The sequence below is a fragment of the Pongo pygmaeus genome, chromosome 13, assembly GCF_028885625.2.
Source record: "Pongo pygmaeus isolate AG05252 chromosome 13, NHGRI_mPonPyg2-v2.0_pri, whole genome shotgun sequence".
Lineage (NCBI taxonomy): Eukaryota > Metazoa > Chordata > Mammalia > Primates > Hominidae > Pongo > Pongo pygmaeus.
The window spans coordinates 120,641,289-120,659,823 of NC_072386.2; the positions used below are offsets into that span (position 1 = coordinate 120,641,289).

The following is an 18,535-nucleotide window of genomic DNA, read 5'->3' on the forward strand; positions in this document are numbered from 1 at the left end:
AGGAGTGAGCCACTGCGCCTGGCTGAGTTACATTTTTTAAAAGATGAGAAGACCACGAAGTCATAATTCTATTAGAATTCCCTTAAATTAAAAAAAAAGGGGGGGGGCCAGGTGTGGTGGCTCACACCTATAATCTCAGCACTTTGTGAAGCTGAGGCAGGAGGATCACTTGAGGCTAGGAGTTCAAGACCAGCCTGGGAACACATAGGGAGACCCCGTCTCTACACTGTGCGTGGTGGCATGCCCCTGTGGTCCCAGCTACTTGGGAGGCTGAGGCAGGAAGATCACTTGAATCCACGAGGTTGAGGCTGCAATAAGTTGTGATCACACTACTGCACTCCAACCTGAGCAACAAAGTGAGAGAACCTGTCTCAACAAACAAACAAACAAAATACCTATTTTATTTAATTTATTTGTCTGTGCTATTGCTCATACAAAACACCTATTTTGGTGGGTTTTTTTTTTGAGATGGACTTTTGCTCTGTCCCCCAGGCTGGAGTGCAGTGGCGTGATCTCGGCTCACTGCAACCTCCCCGTCCCAGGTTCAAGCGACTCTTCTGCCTCCGCCTCCTAAGTAAGTGGGATTACAGGCATGAGCCACCATATTCAGCTCATTTTTTTGTATTTCTGGTATTTTTTTTTTCAAGACGGAGTTTTGCTCTTGTCCTCCAGGCTGGAGTGCAATGGCATGATCTCAGCTCACTGCAACCTCCACCTCCTGGAGTCAAGCGATTCTCCTGCCTTAGCCTCCCAAATAGCTGCGATTACAGGCATGTGCCACCATGCCCAGCTAATTTTTGTATTTTTAGTAGAGACAGGGTTTCACCATTTGGCCAGCTGGTCTTGAACTCCTGACCTCAAGTGATCCGCCCGCCTCAGCCTCTCAAAGTGCTGGGATTACAGGCGTGAGTCGCTGTGCCTGGCCCAAAACAGCTGTTTTAAAAGGGTTCAGAAGGATATACCTCAAGGGGTTAAGAGTAATTACCTCTGAGAAGAATGGCAAAGAATACTTTATCTCAGTGTTTTAATTAATTTTTTTTTTTACAAGAGTAAGACGCACATGGTATAATTTTCCCATGTTCCTTTGCAGTTTCTCTCTCAATATCCCAAAACAGAGAGTAAGGCTGTCTAGTCCACCTTGTCGAAAGGGCAGCAGGGGATCCTGTTTCACCTTCAGCTGAAACACAGGGGTCATGCGCTGCAAGATGACCTATCCCAACATATACTGCTTCTTTTACAAACCCAGATTAACTAATTCCAAATCACTCCAGCTCATTCAAAGCCTTCAAGTTCAAAACTCTATGACAGCTGCAAAATGTCAAAGAAGAAAAAGAGACTGCATGGTTCCTTGAGTTTTCCCTGCCAATAAAAATTGTTCAATTAAGCTGAATTCCTCTCTTCATTTTTCCTCTAAGGAACATGGCATCCTCATGGCATCCAAATCTGCACTCTTGCCCAGAGATAAAAACTGCTAGCTTTTTCTTATATCTACTTTATACTGTAAACTTACTTTTAATTAAACTGGGTGCCTTAAGGATGCCACATACCCTCTTATAAGGGAACTACTAAACATCTGGCCACACGCTGGCATCTAACACAATGCCAAAGCGTACCGAAATCTGAGAGTGGATGTGGATGAATGGAGGTGAGTTGAACACAGTGCTGGCCAGGCACATTGGCTCACACCTGTAATCTCAGACTTAGGGAAGCAGAGGTGCGAGGATAGCTTGAGCCCAAGAGTCTGAGACCTGCCTAGGGAACACTGCAAAACCTTGATCACCACAAAAAGTAAAAAAAAACAAAAAACAAACAACAACAACAACAACAACGAAAAAAAAAACAGTGAACACAGTGCTAATGAAAATGTGGTTTCAAAATGTGGTTTCAATCCATATCTGGGCATTAACTCTCAAAAAGAAAAGAAAATCAGGCTTATACCCAGGATCCTAGGTAGTTTAAAAAATGAACGTATGCTTATAGTTCGTATCAATTGTATCAAGCACAAGACAAAGTTCACATGAACAAATAAGGCCTTTGTAAGCACAGGCTTACCGTTCCCAGTGCTGTGTGGCTGGCTGCTAGAAAAAAAGGAGGATGCGCTGCTTTGAATACAATTAGATAATCTAATCATTTGCGGGAACTGGGGGAGAAACATTTATGTTAGATTCAGAGAATGTCAGAAATCATAATGGGAGATGACATTAAATAATGATAAGAACTAAAACTGCCTCCAGTTAGCTTGATGCTGACATAAGCCTTCATAGGCAACAAAGTAAAAAACTGACAGAACAGTCAAAGTACTGGGTGTTTTGGGAAATTACAGTGTTTCAAGTCAAATCCAAAGCAAAATAACTTAAGAATTTCAATGTTTAGACATTGCTGCTCCCTCAGCTTCAATGTTTGTGATGCCAAAATTGGGTAATTCATCATATCCTTGGAAAGGAGGTAAGTGGCACTTTCATAAAAATAGCAAAACGATGCTCCCAGTGTAAGAAAAAGTACTAGATCTTTGGAAATATTCAAATAGTTGAGGATAGCAATTCAATTTGGCAGCACAAGTTAAAAGTCCCAAAATCACCTTTGGATTCAGCAAGTACACTTTTTAAAAGTTAAAACTGCCTTGGATCTGGCCTCAGGGAGAAAAACAAAGAAAAAAGTCATCCTGGAAATTTCTGAACCACAAACAGCCAGAATTCAGAGCATGTGTGGAGTCCAAACCCTAAGTTTGAAAACTGACATTAATGCAGCTTGGTAATGAACCCAGGTAATACCCGCTTCGGGAGAACCCACTTTAAGTCTAGGCCTCCATCACCATAGATAAAGATCCACGAAACACACATTCATAATTACACACAGTCTGCTCTGAACCTCACAGGTTTCTCCGCTATGACTTGTACCTTTTCCTTTATTTGAGACAGGGTCTGGCTCTGTCACCCAGGCTGGAGTACAGTGGCGCGATCACTGCTCACTGCAGCCTCCACCTCCAGAGCTCAAGCGATCCTCCCACCTCAGCCTCCTAAGTAGCTGGGATTACAGGTGCAAACCATCACACTCAGTTAATTTTTAATTTTTTTTCTTTTTTTTTTTTTTTTGAGACCGAGTCTCCCTCTGTCACCCAGGCTGGAGAGCAGTGGTGGGATCTCGGCTCATTGCAACCTCCACCTCTTGGGTTCAAGCAATTCTCAAGTAGCTGGGATTACAGGCACATGTTATCATGCCTTGCTAACTTTTGTATTTTTTGTAGAGATGAAGTTTCACCATGTTGGCCAGGCTGGTCTCAAACCCCTGACCTCAGGTGATCCGCCTGCCTCGGCCTCCCATAGTGCTGGTATCACATGCGTGAGCCACCATGCCCGGTCTAATTTTTTATTATTTTGTAGAAACTGGGTCTCTCTATGTTGCCCAGTCTGGTCTTGAACTCCTAGCCTCCAGCAGTCCTCCTGCCTCAGCCTCCCAAAGTGCTAGGATGACAGGCGTGAGCCATCATGCCCAGCCATCATGCCAAGACTTGTACCTTCTTATATAATTTCTTTCTTTCTTTCTTTTTATTTATTTATTTGTTTGTTTGAGACAGGATCTTGCTATGTCACCTAGGCTGGAGTGCAGTGGTGCAATCTTGGCTCACTGCAACCTCTGCTTCTTAAGCTCAAGTGATCCTCGCATTTCACCCTCTCCAGACTAGCTAGGACTCCAAGGGCACACCACCATGCTAGGCTAATTTTTAAAAAAGTTTTTGTAGAGACAAGGTCTCACCATGTTGCCCAGGCTTGTCTCAAATTCCTGGGCTCAAGCGATCCTCCCGCCTTGGCCTTCCAATGGGCTGGGATTACAGGCATGAGCCACCACACCCAGCTTTATATGACTTCTTATATGGGGGAATTATCTTAGTATAACCCAGAAGTCTTGCTGGTCTATCTGCAGTTTTACACAGCATCTTCATGTTCGGATGCAATCACAGTGAGCTTTCTTGTAACAGTGAACTTGAACAATATAGTGAAAAGCATGACAAACAGGCTAAGGCTGGGCATGGTGGCTCACACCTGTAATCCCAGCACTTTGGGAGGCCGAGGCGGGAGGATCACCTGAAATCAAGAGTTCGAGACCAGCCTGGCCAACATAGTGAAACCCCATCTCTGCTAAAAACACAAAAATTAGCCAGGTGTGGTGGCTCATACCTGTATAATATCAGCTACTCAGGAGACTGAGGCATGAGAATGGTTTGAACCCGGGAGGCAGAGGTTGCGATGAGCTGAGATTACACCACTGCACTCCAGCCTGGGCAACAGAGCGAGACTCTATTTCAAAACAAAAAACAAAACAAAAAATAGGCCGGGTGCAGTGGCTCATGCCTGTAATCCTAGCACTTTCGGAGGCTGAGGTGGGCAGATTACCTGAGGTCAGGGGTTCGAGACCAGCCTGGCAATATGGTGAAACCTCATCTCTACTAAAAATATGAAAATTAGCCGGGTGTGGTGGCAGGCACCTTAATCTCAGCTACTTGGGAGGCTGAGGCAGGGGAATCGCTTGAACCTGGGAGGTGGAGGTTGCAGTGAGTGGAGCTCATGCCACTGCACTCCAGCCTGGGCGACAGAGTGAGACTCAAAAAACAGAAAAAAACAAACAAAAAAACAGAAACCAGCCATATGCCATCTGCAAAAGACACATCTAAATATGAGGACAAAGAAAAGTATAAAGTCAAAGTATGCGAAAGATCTGCCAGGCAATGTTAACTTAAAGATACCTGGTTTACATCAGGTAAAATAGACTTTAGGGGATTAAGCTTGACTGGGAAAGAGGGCCACTTTTTATTGATGAAAAATGAAATCACTTGAACATATTACAATTCTAAACTTCATTTGTTTAATAGAACAACTCCATAATAAAAGAGTAAAATAGACAGAAAATCAATAATCCTCTACCATTATCATTGTAATAGTTGTAGATCACTGGCAACATCCCATAAATGGTTTTGTGCACGTTTTACATATTAACTCAGTTAATATTCGCATCAATCCTGTTCCTCAGTGTCCCTATTTTATAGACAAGGAAATTAAGACACAAGGATGTTACACATTTTTCTCAGAAAGTGTTAGAACAAGTTGAAAAACAAAATCCTTAATGATAGGAATATTTGGATAAAACAGTAAGTTTGGCCTAATAAAAATACTAGAGAATACACATTATTTTCTATTACTTTCAGAATATTTATAAAAACTGACTGTGTACTAGGCTGTAAAACAAATCTCAACAAATAGAGAAGACTGAAACTCATACAGATTTCCCAGGACATAATGCAATTTAGTTAGAAATCTTGCCAGGTATGGTGGCTCACGCCTGTAATAGCAGCACTTTGGGAGGCTGAGGCGGGCAGATCACTTCAGGTCAGGAGTTTGAGACCAGCCTGGCCAACATGGTAAGACCCTGTCTCTCCTAAAAATACACACAAAAAATTATCCAGGCGTGGTGGTGCACACCTGTAATCCCAGGACTAGGGAGGCTGAGGCAGGAGAATTGCTTGAACCTGGGAGGCAGAGGTTGCAGTGAGCCAAGATAGCACCACCGCACTCCAGCCTGGGTGACAGAATGAGACTACGTCTCAGAAAAAAAAAAATAAAATAAAATAAAATAAAATAAATAAATAAATAAATAAATATCTGTAACAAAAGTTGAAATATGTCATACATTTGGAAATTTAAAACCATGCTTCTAAATTAATCATAGGTGAGAGATTAAACAGTAAAAGAAAGGACAAATATCTGGAAACGGACAACATTAATAATACCACATACCAAAATATGTGGGATACAGAGAAAACAGTACTTAAGTGGGAAGTCTGTAATCTTAATGTTTATACTGGAAAAGAAGACAGACTGAGGTAAGCATCTAAAGAAAGAACTTTTTAAAAGGGTAATGGAATAAATCCAAAGGTAATGATAGAAGGAGAAGGAGGGGAATGGGGGTGGTGGGGGAAGAAGTTAAATAAATAGAAAATAAAAATAGAAAAGGGAGGCTCCACAAAGATAAAATCTGATACTAGTAACAATGATTTTAAGGCTGGGCACAGTGGTTCATGCCCATAATCCTAATACTTTAGGGAGGCTGAGGCTTAGGCCAACCTGGGCAACATAGTGAGATCCCATCTCTATATACAAAAAATAATAATATAATAAAATAAGCATAAATAATTTCTTAAAAAAATGTATCCAGAAAAAAAGAAAAATGTATTTAAAAAGGTATTAGGAGTAAATAGGGGAGATATAGCATATGCAGCAAAAATTAAGGTGAGAACATATTATGGGCAACTTTTTGCCAATAAATTTGAAAATTTATGATGAAATGGATATATTACTACAAAAAGGTAACCCACTAGGATCAACCCAGAAGTAGACAATAAAATATGGAATCAGTAGTTTCTAACTGATTTACGCAAAGAAGTATCATAAAACATTTAAGGGATAGCAAGTTTAATTTTACATATATTATTTCAGAAAAAAGAGCAAACACTCCAAAACTCATAAGTAATGCAAAGTAGAACAGAAAAGAAAGGAAAATTATAGATCAATTTCAATGAATACAGACCATTTCAATGAAAAATCTTAAATAAAATATTAACAAATTCAGCTACGCATAAAAACATAATACATCATAATCTAGTTGAATTTGTCCCAGGAACACTAATTTGGCTCAATGTAAAAAAAAACTGATTAATGTAATTGACCATGTTAATGAATTAAAGGAAGCAGAACAAATATTTAATGATATTCAATAATAAGTCAAGCTTAAAAAAAAGCTCTTGGCAACATAGGAAAAGGAAAATTGTTTAACCAATAAAGGGTATATTAAAGTCATTCTTGGCTGGGCGCAGTGGCTCACGCCTGTAATCCCAGCACTTTGGGAGGCCGAGGCTGGTGGATCACCTGAGGTCAGGAGTTTGAGACCAGCCTGGCCAATATGGTGAAACCCCACCTCTACCAAAAATACAAAAAATTAGCTGGGCGTGGTGAAGCCTGTAATCCCAGCAACTTGGGAGGCTGAAGCAGGAGAATCCCTTGAACCCAGGAGGTGGAGGTTGCAGTGAGCCGAGATTGCGCTATTGCACTCCAGCCTGGGCAACAAGAGTGAAATTTCGTCTCAAAAAAAAAAAAATCACTCTTAATGGGGAACCTTTTGAAGCACTCTTTGCAATCAGGAACAAGCTGAGGAAGTCCACAATGATGACTCAGCAGAACAGAGGGCATAACCAGCAGAGTTAAGATAAGAAAAAATAAACAAAAGCCATGAAGATTGGAAAAGAACTTGCTGCTGATATGACCATCTCTACAGAAAAAAACAGAAATGAAGCGACAGTTTAGAGGCTGAGCGCTTTTTTTTGAGACGGGGTCTGGCTCTGTCATCCAGGCTGGAGTGCAGCAGCAGGATTGTAGCTCACTGCAAACTCTGCCTCCCAGGACCAAGCAATCCTCCCACCTTGGCCTCCGGAGTAGCTGGGACCACAGGCATGGGCTACCATGCTCCACTAATTTTTCTGTATTTTTTGTAGAGAAAGGGTCTCACCATGTTGCCCAGGCTGGACCTGAACTCCTGGACTCAAACAATCTGCTCACCTTGGCCTCCCAAAGTGTTGGGATTACAGGTGTGAGCCAATACACCACACCAAAAAAAAAAAAAAAAATTATTTATTTAGAGACAGGGTCATTAGCAGGGTGTGGTGGGCTCCTGTAGTCCCAGCTACTCAGGAGGCTGAGGCAGGAGGATCACTTGACCCCTGAAGACAGAGGTTGTTGTTAGCCAAGATCACACCACTGCACTCCAGCCTGGGCGACACAGCGAGACTCCATCTCAAAAAATAAAATAAAAATAAAATAAATAAACATAAAAAATAAAATAAAAATAGAGACCATATTTCGGTATCTCTAGAATATATACATATGTACTTCTTTTAGCACACACACACACACACACACATGAATGATACATACACTGATTTGCCTCATTCAACATAAAATATCTTTTTAAACTTTGGGCTAATCTAACTTATTTTAATTGAATAACATTTTAAATATTTAACTTTAGCAACAAATTAATGTCTTTTGGTAAAGTAAGTATCTCCACTTTGAGATCAAATACAGATATTGAGAACACTCCCCTGCTCCTGAGATGGGGTCTTGTTATGTTGCCCAGTCTGGACTCCTGGGCTCAAGCAATCCTCTTGCTTCAGTCTCCTAAGTAGCTGAGTCTAGGGGTATGTGCCACAGCACCTGGCAAGAATATGTTATTTTAATATATTCAATAATTTTAGAAAAAGGCATACTAATACTAACATATACCTAGTCTTTAAGCAAGGAATTTGGCAGAATTGGGCAAATAATAGTTCACACCATTTCCCAACTAAACTCAACTCTAACTGATCTGTCAAAAGCTCAACAAATCTATAAAAACTCAGTGCTTTCACCCACATACAGCATGAGGCTATGAATGCCCAAACAGCCATGGGCATCATGAATGAGTCCTTGTTCTGTAAAAGCCTAATTTTGTTTACATTGTATTGATGACTTTTATAAAAATAAAATTCAGCTTCTAAGGAAAAAATGCATATTGAGCCACAATGAGAAACAGTATACACTTTATAATATTTCTAGTTGACAGTACAAGTCCATTTAGAGAAAAGCTTTTGAGAGGACTGAAATATGCAAGCCTTCAACTACAACCTCACTGTTATCAACCAGGAGGAATCAATTAGAAGTCAGGCAAGCAGGGAGACTATTGCTCTAAAGGAACCATTATAAGCAGCCAAGCTCTTCCAGATGGCCTTGTCCTGTCTCCTCCGGCTCTCAAGAAATTGACTTTCTCTTTGAAAAGCCATTAAGAGCCACAACCTTCTGGAACGTTGTTCCCAGACTGCTCATGGTCTAAGTCTCCACTTTATCACCCTGGTGACTCAACAGATAAACGTCTCAAATTCTAACACCGAAGATTCCCCACACTTGAGCTTCTGGTCCCCACAATGGTTGACACAAAATGAAAATGATTCCCCACGTAGTGCCTTTTGTGGCTACATCAGAAACGGGAACTTGGGGATGGGTGGTCGGTGATGAACACTCACAGGGGAAATGAAAGACACACTTGAGCTTTCCTTTGTCTTTTTTTTTTTTGGCGATAGTTTCGCTCTTGTTACCCGGGCTTGAGTGCAGTGGCGTGATCTTGGCTCACTGCAGCCAACGCTTCCTGGGCTCAAGCGATTCTCCTGCCTCAGCCTCCCTAGTAGTTGGGATTATAGGTGCCTGCCACCGCACTCAGCTAATTCTTGTGTTTTTCGTAGAGATGGGGTTTCACCACCTTGGCCAGGCTGGTCTCGAACTCCTGGCCTCAGGTGATCTGCTCACCTCAGCCTCCCAAAGTGCTGGGATTATAGGCGTGAACCACCATGCCCGGCCCTCACTTGAGCTTTCACCTCACCTTTTCAACATCCGCTTTTGTGACATTGATGTCAGCGTCCATTTTCTCAAAGTACTGCTGCGCCCTGTCCGCCTCTTTGCAATCGCGTTCAAATCGCCTTTTACTCTAAAATCAGAGGAAAATAATTATGAAACCATAAGGGTCCTACGAGAAGACGTAATTTTATCTAAAGCTCCCAAAGAGCATTGTTCTTTTTCTTTTTTTTTTCTTCAGTCAGGGTCTCACTTTGTCACCCAGGCTGGAGTGCAGTGGCGCCATCTTGGTTCACTGCAGCCTTGACCTTCCCGGCTCAGGTGATCCTCCCACCTCACCCTCACTAGCTGCTGTGACTACAGGCATGCACCACCATGCCCAGCTAATTTTTGCATTTTTTGTAGAGACTAGGTTTTGTCATGTTGCCCATGCTGGTTGCTTCTGAGCTCAAGCAATCCTCCCGCCTCCGCCTCCCAAATTGCTGGGATTATAGGCATGAGCCAATGTGTCTGGCCCAAGAACACTCTTCTCTGAATTGATTTTTTATATGTCATAATTTGCAGAAGTTATTTTAAAATCTGCATTTATTTCCATCAAAACTGTCTAATCTTTATTATTTCCACGTGACTTTTAGAAAAATACTCAACTTGAGCTCTTTTGGCTCAACTTTAGATAATGGTTCTAGAAACAAATTAAATGAGAAAAATCTATAAATATGTTTCGTTAGTGTTTTTGTGTGCATGTTTTTTACCTTCTGATTGACTCAAGCTTAAATTAAATTGAAACCGGAAAATCTATAAAGACATTTCTTAGGCTGGGTGCAGTGGCTCACGCCTGTAATCCCAGAACTTTGGGAGGCCAAGGTGGGTGAATCACTTCAGGGCAGGAGTTCAAGACCACCCTGGCCAACATGGCAAAACCCCATATCTACCAAAAATACAAAAATTAGCCGGGCATGGTGACGTGTGCCTGTAATCTCAGCTACTTGGGAGGCTGAGGCAGGAGAATCACTTGAACCCGGGAAGCAGAGGTTGCAGTGAGCCAAGATAGCACCATTGCACTCCAACCTGGGCAACAGAGGGAGGCTCCGTCTCAAAAAAAAGAAAAAAAAAATCTATAAAGCTGTTTCTTTTGCTGTGCATTGTTCACTTACGGATTCAAGCTGCTTCCAGCAAGTCTCGATGTGCTGCTGGGCTTTACGGCCATCGTGAAAGTTCTGCAAAGGGGAAAACACACTGGCGATTAGTACCCTCTGCTTCTCTTATGAACCCAGGAGGAAACATTTTCATTCATTTAAACAACATCTAAATATTGAACCTCTAGTATGTATGCTCCAAAGAAATTTAAGAGTTGAAAGGGGTAGCTGGGTGCGGTGGCTCACATTTGTAATCCCAGAACCCTAGGAGGCTGAGAAAGGAGAACCGCTTGAGCCAAGGAGTTCGAGACAGCCTGGGCAACACAGTGAGACCCCCAACTCTACAAAAAAAATAGAAAAATTGGCTGGATGTGGTGGCACACACAGATAGTCCCAGCTACTCTGGAGGCTGAGGTGGGAGGATCACCTAAGTCCAGGGAGGTTGACACTGCCACATTGAGCTGTGATTGCGCCACTGCACTCCAGCCTGGATGACACAGTGGAACCCTGCCTCAAAAAAAAAAAAAAAAAAAGAGGAAAAGGGAATAAAAAGCTTAATGTGGAAATGAAAACAAGAATAGTCATCACAGATGAAACAAGTTTCACTTGGGGGAAAAAAAAGCAGTCACAGAGTTCCCTTTACAGCTTTAGGTACAACTGTGTAAAATTTGAAGATTGGCCAGGCATGGTGGGGCGCACACCTGTAGTCAGTTACTTGGGAGGCTGAGGTTGGAGGCTCACCCAAGCCTGGGAGGTTGAGGCCACAGTGAGCCGTGATTGTGCCACCGCACTCCAGCCTGAGTGACAGAATGAGATCCCATCTCAAAAAAAAACAGGCTGGACAGTGGCTCACACCTGTAATCCCAGCACTTTGGGAGGCTGAAGTGGGCGGATCATGAGGTCAGGAGTTCAAGACCAGCCTGGCCAACATGGTGAAACCCCATCTCTACTAAAAAGACAAAAATTAGCCAGGCGTGGTGGTGTGTGCCTGTAATCCCAGCTACTTGGGAGGCTGAGGCAGGAGAATTGCTTGAACCTGGGAGGCAGAGGTTGCAGTGAGCTGAGATCGTGCTACTGCACTCCAGCTCTGGGCAACAGAGCAAGACTCTGTCTCAGAAAAAAAAAAAATAAATAAATAAAATAAAATTTGAAGACATATATGTCACTTGGAAAAACGACAGGAATGTTTTATTAAGACAGCAATCGCTTCATCTTTTTAAACTGCTTCGAGATATGATTCAGACATTATCTGATTTACTCATTTAAACTGAGCAATTCAATGGTTTTTAGCAGAGTCATAAAACTGTACAACCATCACCACAACCAATTTTAGAATATTTTTATCACCCCTAAAAGAAACCTGTACCCCCTAGCCGTCACCCTCCATCTTCCTCAGCCCTAGGGAGCGTTTCTGTCTGTGGATTTGTTTATTCTGGATGTTTCCTATGAATGGAAACACGGTCTGAGGCCTTTGGTAACTGGGACGTGTTCATTATCTCCTAATGTCCACTTCACATGATTTCAAGGTCCACATTCTCACATGTATCAGTACTCCATTCCTTTTTATTGCCAAATGATTATTCCATCATGTGGCTATCCCACATTTTGTTTATCCATTCAACAGCTGATAGACATCTGGGTTGTTTCTAGGTTTGGGCTATTAGGAAAAATGCGGCCAGGCCAGCACTTTGGGAGGCAGAGGTGGGCGGATCACGAGGTCAGGAGTTTGAGACTAGCCTGGCCAACATGGTGAAATCCCGTCTCTACTAAAAATACAAAAACTAGCCGGGCGTGGTGGTGTGCACCTGTAATCTCAGCTACTCCGGAGGCTGAGACAGGATAATTGCTTAAAACCTAGCAGGCTGGAGGTTGCGGTGAGCCGAGATCGCGCCACTGCACTCCAGCCTAGGTGACAGAGCAAGGATCCATCTCAAACAAAAAAAAAAAAAAAAGAAAAAGAAAAAGAAAAATGCTGCTACAAACACTTGAGTAAGAGTTTTGTGTGCATGGCTGTTTTCATTATTAGATTATTTTAAATATAAAGATAAATTTCCCTCCCGGCCATCTGCAAAGGCCCTGAGGCAGGCTCTGGTGTGGTGTTAACCTGGGGGCTAGATCTAGAGGAGCCTTGGTGAGAATATCATGTGAGGTCAGAGAATAAAGAGGGAGTTGTATAGGGTCTTGTAGGCTTTTTTGTCTGAATGAACCAGAGTCGATGAGTAACTCTAAGATGTTGTGAAGGAAAGATTTCAGACGGTGGGAGGCTTTTGTAACAATCCTGGAGATTACTGCAACTTGGACAGGTTGTACGTAGCGAGCAGTGCAGGTGGTGAGAGGGGTCAGGTTCTGGGCGCCTTTTGATCACTCAAACTTCCAGGATTTTCTGGGCGGTAAGATCAGATGTGCAATAATGAGCTGCTCAGGGTGACTCCGAGGTTGTCAGTCTGAGCTTTAGGAGAGGGAAGACTGAGAGAAGTGGGTCTGAGGAGGGAAGATCATACACGTAGTTTCACATGTATTAAGGCCGATATTTCTATGAGACTCCCAAGTAGAGAGACTAGCCGAGTGTGGTGGCTCATGCCTGTAATCCCATCACTTTGGGAGGCCGAGGTGGGCGAACCACCAAAGGTCAGGAGTTCTAGACCAGCCTGGGCAACATGGTGAAACCCCGTCTCTACTAAAAATACAAAAAGTAGCCAGGCATGGTGGCGCATGCCTGTAATCCCAGCTACTCGGGAGGCTGAGGCAGGAGAATCACTTGACCTGGGAGGCGGAGGTTGCGGTGAGCGGAGATAGTACCATTGTACTCCAGCCTGGGTGACAGATAGAGACTCCATCTCAAAAAAACCCCGAAAAACAAACAAACAAACAACAACAACAACAAAAACAAGTAGAGAGACTAATATGTACTTGGACTTGTGGATCTGAGCTTAGGGAGCGGTCTGTACTAAAGACCAGTTTGGGAGTCTTCGGTATAAAGTGGATAGTTAAAGCCAGGAGACCAAAGAAGACAAAGATCCCAAGGAAGGAAGTGCTAGAAATATGCAGAAATGTTAAGAGAACGGTGTCTTTTTTTGTTCAGTGACATAAAATCACCAGTTCCCTAAATCCTTTATATTTTTTATTTTTTGAGACGGAGTCTCGTTCTATTGCCCAGGCTGGAGGGCAGTGGTGTGATCTCGGTTCACTGCGACCTCTGCCTCCCTGCGACCTCTGCCTCCCGGGTTCAAGTGATTCTCCTGCCTCAGCCTCCCTGGTAGCTGGGATTACAGGTGCGACCCACCACGCCCAGCTAATTTTTTGTATTTTTAGTAGAGACAGGTTTTCACCATGTTGACCAGGCTGGTCTCGAACTCCTGGCCTCAAGTGATCCGCTTGCCTCGGCCTCCCAAAGTGCTGGGATTACAGGCGTGAGCCAGCACGCCCGGCCCCTAAATCTTTTAGTATCCTTCCACTGCACCATCGCTGACTTGGTCAATGTCCTGCAAATTTCCCAGGGGCACTCTCCACCCTGTCTGGGTCCTCAGAGACTGACATGCAGGGATCTCATGAACGCTTGCCCTCTGGTTCTGATGAGATTTGCCACAAGGATGTTCTGGGTGATCAGAGGGCAGGAAACTGTACCTGCAGCTTCTCCTCACTGAGATGATACAGGTTGGCTGGGTCCTTGGACCAAAGGGCACAGCTCCAGTCAGGCAGTGCCCCGCATGCAGCTAACCTCAGAAGTTCCTAATCTGTGAAATTCCTGGAAGGCTCCTCCAGCCCTGTGAGGCCGGGGGGCAACATCAGCTCCCCACTGTGACTTGCTCCAGGGTACTGCACCATCCTCACTGCTTTTCCTAAACTCTATCTGCCACGTTGTAAATGCTCCTTTTAATAACCCACCTTCCTTCAATTACTGGGTTTGAATGTGCTGTCTGTTTTCTGGCTCACAAGGTAAGCATTGGTGTTAGGGGTGCACTACAGAGAAGGTCAGGTGAAGGAAGGATAAAAACAAAGAGGTCCACTAGGTACAGCCTCGGAGCTTTTCCTGTACCTCGTCAGAACCTAGGATTTAGCGGAGTCAGAAAACAGAGCTGACAACTGGAAAGGCTGGGAAGGCAGAGACAACATCAGATTTAGAACAGTGCTCCTTTATAAGGGAATGTTTTCTTGTCTCTCTTTTGAGGTCGAGTTTCACTGTTTTAAGCGCCTCTTTGCAGTCAGTTTTATCTATCCAGCAATTTTTTGGTCTCTGCAAACCCCCAAGGGGGAGCCCCTTGGGGCTTCGTTTTTCATCTCTTGTAATGTACACAAGGATAGAACAGAAAAGAAGGGATCCAGGCTGTGGGAGAATTAAGAAGTAGAGCTGAGGGCAGGGTTAGGGAAACTCTTGACCTTGGTGGAGAACGTATAGAAAATACAAGCAGGTTTTCTGAAAGCCACGCTTTCAGGGAGGACTCCCCAGAGACCAGAGCGTCAATTTCAAACCATCTGGGCTCAACTGTGCCCTTTTTGGAAGGAACCTCTGGTCCTGAAAGTCTTTATCGGGTGACTTCTCTGCGAAGAGAAAGATACCCATTTCCCAAGTCGGAGCACCGAGTTACGCAGTTTGCTGAAGAGATGCAGCCGCTCGCAAAAGTTTTACTTTGAGATTCAAAGACAGGAACAAAACGAGAAAACCCCAGCACCAATTCAGAGCTGTACTCGAGGTTGACGGTCTATCTCTCCAGCAACTCTGAAAGTGAATGTTTTAACAAAGTGAAAGCTCCCTCCAGCTTGGGGCAATGCTGTGGGTGGAGACAGGAAATGCACAGAAGCCCAGCAGACAATGACAGGCATTGCCTGGGACATGTCACCTGACTTTCATATAAAAGAAATCTTCTCTGAAGACAAGAGTCTTAAAAAAAAAAGCCTTATTTTAAAAACACGAGGGATGATTTTGATTGAAAAATCCATAGAGTGGTTCTCTTGCCACTCCTTAGTTTAAATGTATAATAAATACGCATTTGTGTTTAAGGCACGGTGCACACCTTGAATTTACTGGTAAGTTATCTCTCATGAAGACTGCTCAGCCACACCTCTCCCCGCATTATTAAACCACTACCTGAAAACTGCAATTACCATCATACCATTTCATGGGGCTTAGGAGATTGTGGGTGATGCCCATCTTCCTTCCTTCCAGACTTTTTTTTTAAAAAAAACCAGAGTCTCTGTCACCCATGCTGGAGTGCAGTGGCACAATCTCGACTCACTGCAACTTCCGCCTCCTGGGTTCAAGCAATTCTCCTGCCTCAGCCTCCTGAGTAGCTGGGACTACAGGCACGCGCCACCACACCCGGCTAATTTTTGTATTTTTAGTAGAGACAGGGTTTCACCATGTTGGCCAGGCTATCCTCGAACCCCTGACCTCAAGTGATACTCCTGCCTCAGCCTCTGAAAGTGCTGGGATTACAGGCATGAGCTACCATGCCCAGCCCCAGCCTTTTTCACAGTACCTGTCCCTCTATCATTTATTTGGCCATAACATACGAAAAACTATCCGTGCTGGGGGATCCTTTAGGAAATTAAGGGAGGGAACAAAAGCCCTCCTTTGTGCTCTGTGCCTACCATGACCTGAATAGCTGGGGTTTGTTTCTAGCTCTATCTTCGCTGCTTTCACCGGAAAAGCTATTTTAACAGTTACAAAGTTAAACAAATTCACCAGCTTTGCCAGATGTATTTGTTGTTTACCAACAATGGCCGAACATTTCTTCTCTGGACAGTGAGCAAGTGTGTGTCTAGAAAGTGTGCCTGCAAGCGCTAAAGAAGGAGGAATTGTTCTCTGCACAAAGATAAAAAGTGCTTCTTTTGGAGCCATAGAATGAAGTCATCACAGCTCCTTTCTCTCCTATCAGAAAAGAGACAGGAAATGCCATCTCTAGAGACCCAGAGAAATGCTTCTTACTTTCTGCTGTAATAAGATGCTTTTAGTTTCTTTTAAAACATAATAATAAGCTAAAACAAACAAAGAAACAAAAAAACCAAACCCTAATAGTTTCTGGGATGACAGCTACACTTACTTACTTTATTTCAACTTTTTAGTTGAAATAAAAGTCTACACAGATCAAATCACCCTTCAAATTTTTTTTTAGAAATTTCCCAGTGAACAGAGGTGGCTGAGATTTAAAAAAAAAAAAATCACAGAGAATCTAAAATAAGCAAGCATTAACTTTAAGAAAAACGACAATGGCAAAGCTTTTGAGACAATTTTACTGAACTGCAAGAAATCACAGACAGAACAGACAAACTCACATAAATGCTATGAGAATGTTTAGTATTCACACTGCAATTAGGTACAACAGCTGCTCATTTTTGCTATTTATATAGATATTAAACCATTAACAGTTAAAAGAGCAAAATATGGCACTGATGTGAGAACAGCCCTTTCAAAAAAAAAAGTAGAAAAAAAATAAGAATAAACACTCAACTGAGAACAGTCAACCATCTGGAATTTTAAATAAAACTCAGATTCCACAGATGCAAACAAAGAAACAAAAAGACTTGAAAAGGGCAAAGAAAGAGGGCGCTTCCAGCAAACATGCCTGTGACAAATCCTGTTTCCTCTAAATTCGCAGTGTAGTAGTGGGTTTGAACAGGAGCAGCTTCCAAGTCTGAATCAGGACTCCCAGTTTTAATTGAGCTAGAACTCTAAGCGGCGTGGATATTTCTATGGACCATGAGGCGTAATGGCAAAACGCCTTAGTCCTGTTCAAGTGGGTATGTCGTACCCGACTTAAAACCCAAACCGGAAGCCAGAAACATTCACTAAGGGACACACGTTCTATTTTTACTTAGCAAGGCTTATTTTTCCAAGTTCATCCATAGTAAAAATACCTTCTTAATGAACGTGTTCGAAGTTTCCTAAATGCCTACCTCCCAGAGTCCTGTTCAGTTGCTTGACTTCACCCCTAACACTCAGCAGCGTGAGGCACTGGGCCAGGGCCAGGCCTAAGCAGCAGCATTTTCCTTCCCTCCTTGTCTGGCTGCTCCTCTGCTCACTGTTCCTCGGTTATTCTCGCCCAGAAGGCTCCACATGCAGCAATTTGCCTAGACTTCAGTGATCTTTTATCTGTTTTTCAAAACAATCCTGTCTTCACATTCCTTGACATTCGCATCCCTAGGCCGCAATCCCAGCACTTTGAGAGGCCAAGGCAGGGGGATAGTTTGAGGCCAGGAGTTTGAGACCAGCCTGGGTAACAACATGGTGAAACCCCGTCTCTCTTAAAACACACACACACACACACACACACACACACACACACACGCACACACACACACACAGAGAAAGAAAAAGAAAAGAAAAGAAGAAAGGGAAGGAAGTGAAGGAAGGGAGGGAAGGGAAGGAAGTGAGGGAAGGGAGGGAAGGGAAGGAAGGGAGGAAAGGGAGGGAAGGGAGGGAAGGGAGGGAGGGAGGGAGGGAGGGAGGGAGGAAGGAAGGAAGGAAGGAAGGAAGGAAGGAAGGAAATCAATCAAGAAATCTTCATTCCTCTCATGGAATGGCTCATTTTCTTGCCTGATCCCTTCTGAGGATATAAAGCTGTTACTTGCAGCATCTAATACAGAGAATCTCCATCAACAAAAGTTTTAGATAGAGTGCCAGGGTGATCATCCCATGTTCATTGACGTGCCCACATGTGTGCAGGGCTGCTCCAGGCAGGAGGAAAGCTGTGTAAATAAAACAAAGTCTCCTGTCCCCGTGAAACTGAGTGGATCCAGAAGTAAGACAAACAGGGTAAAGGAATAAGGAGGGATGGGTATAGGTGAAGGTATTTTAGACAAGGGCAGTCTGGGATGACATTTGAGTAGAGACTTGCATAAAACGTGGGAGTGAACTTACAAGGGTCTGAGGAATACCCTCCAAGCCGCAGGCAGAGCAAGTGCAGATGCTCTGAGTGTGAAGGGGCTTGCTCTGTTTGAGGAACAGCTGGATGCCAGCGCCACTAGACCAAG

At 43.4% G+C, this 18,535-nt stretch overlaps 1 protein-coding gene across 23 annotated transcripts in view; it reads right to left on the reverse strand.

Annotated features, from left to right (window-relative positions):
• The window catches only part of FNBP1 (formin binding protein 1), a 156,479-nt gene that overhangs the window by 58,720 nt on the left and 79,224 nt on the right, over positions 1–18,535 (reverse strand). For all 23 annotated transcript variants that reach the window (XM_063650407.1, XM_054501233.2, XM_054501226.2 and 20 more), the window contains exons 5-6: positions 10,583–10,645; positions 9,457–9,561 (exon numbers count right to left, since the gene is read on the reverse strand). In XM_063650407.1, coding sequence (XP_063506477.1) covers positions 9,457–9,561; positions 10,583–10,645 — 168 coding nt within the window. The remainder of the gene's footprint in view (positions 1–9,456; positions 9,562–10,582; positions 10,646–18,535) is intronic.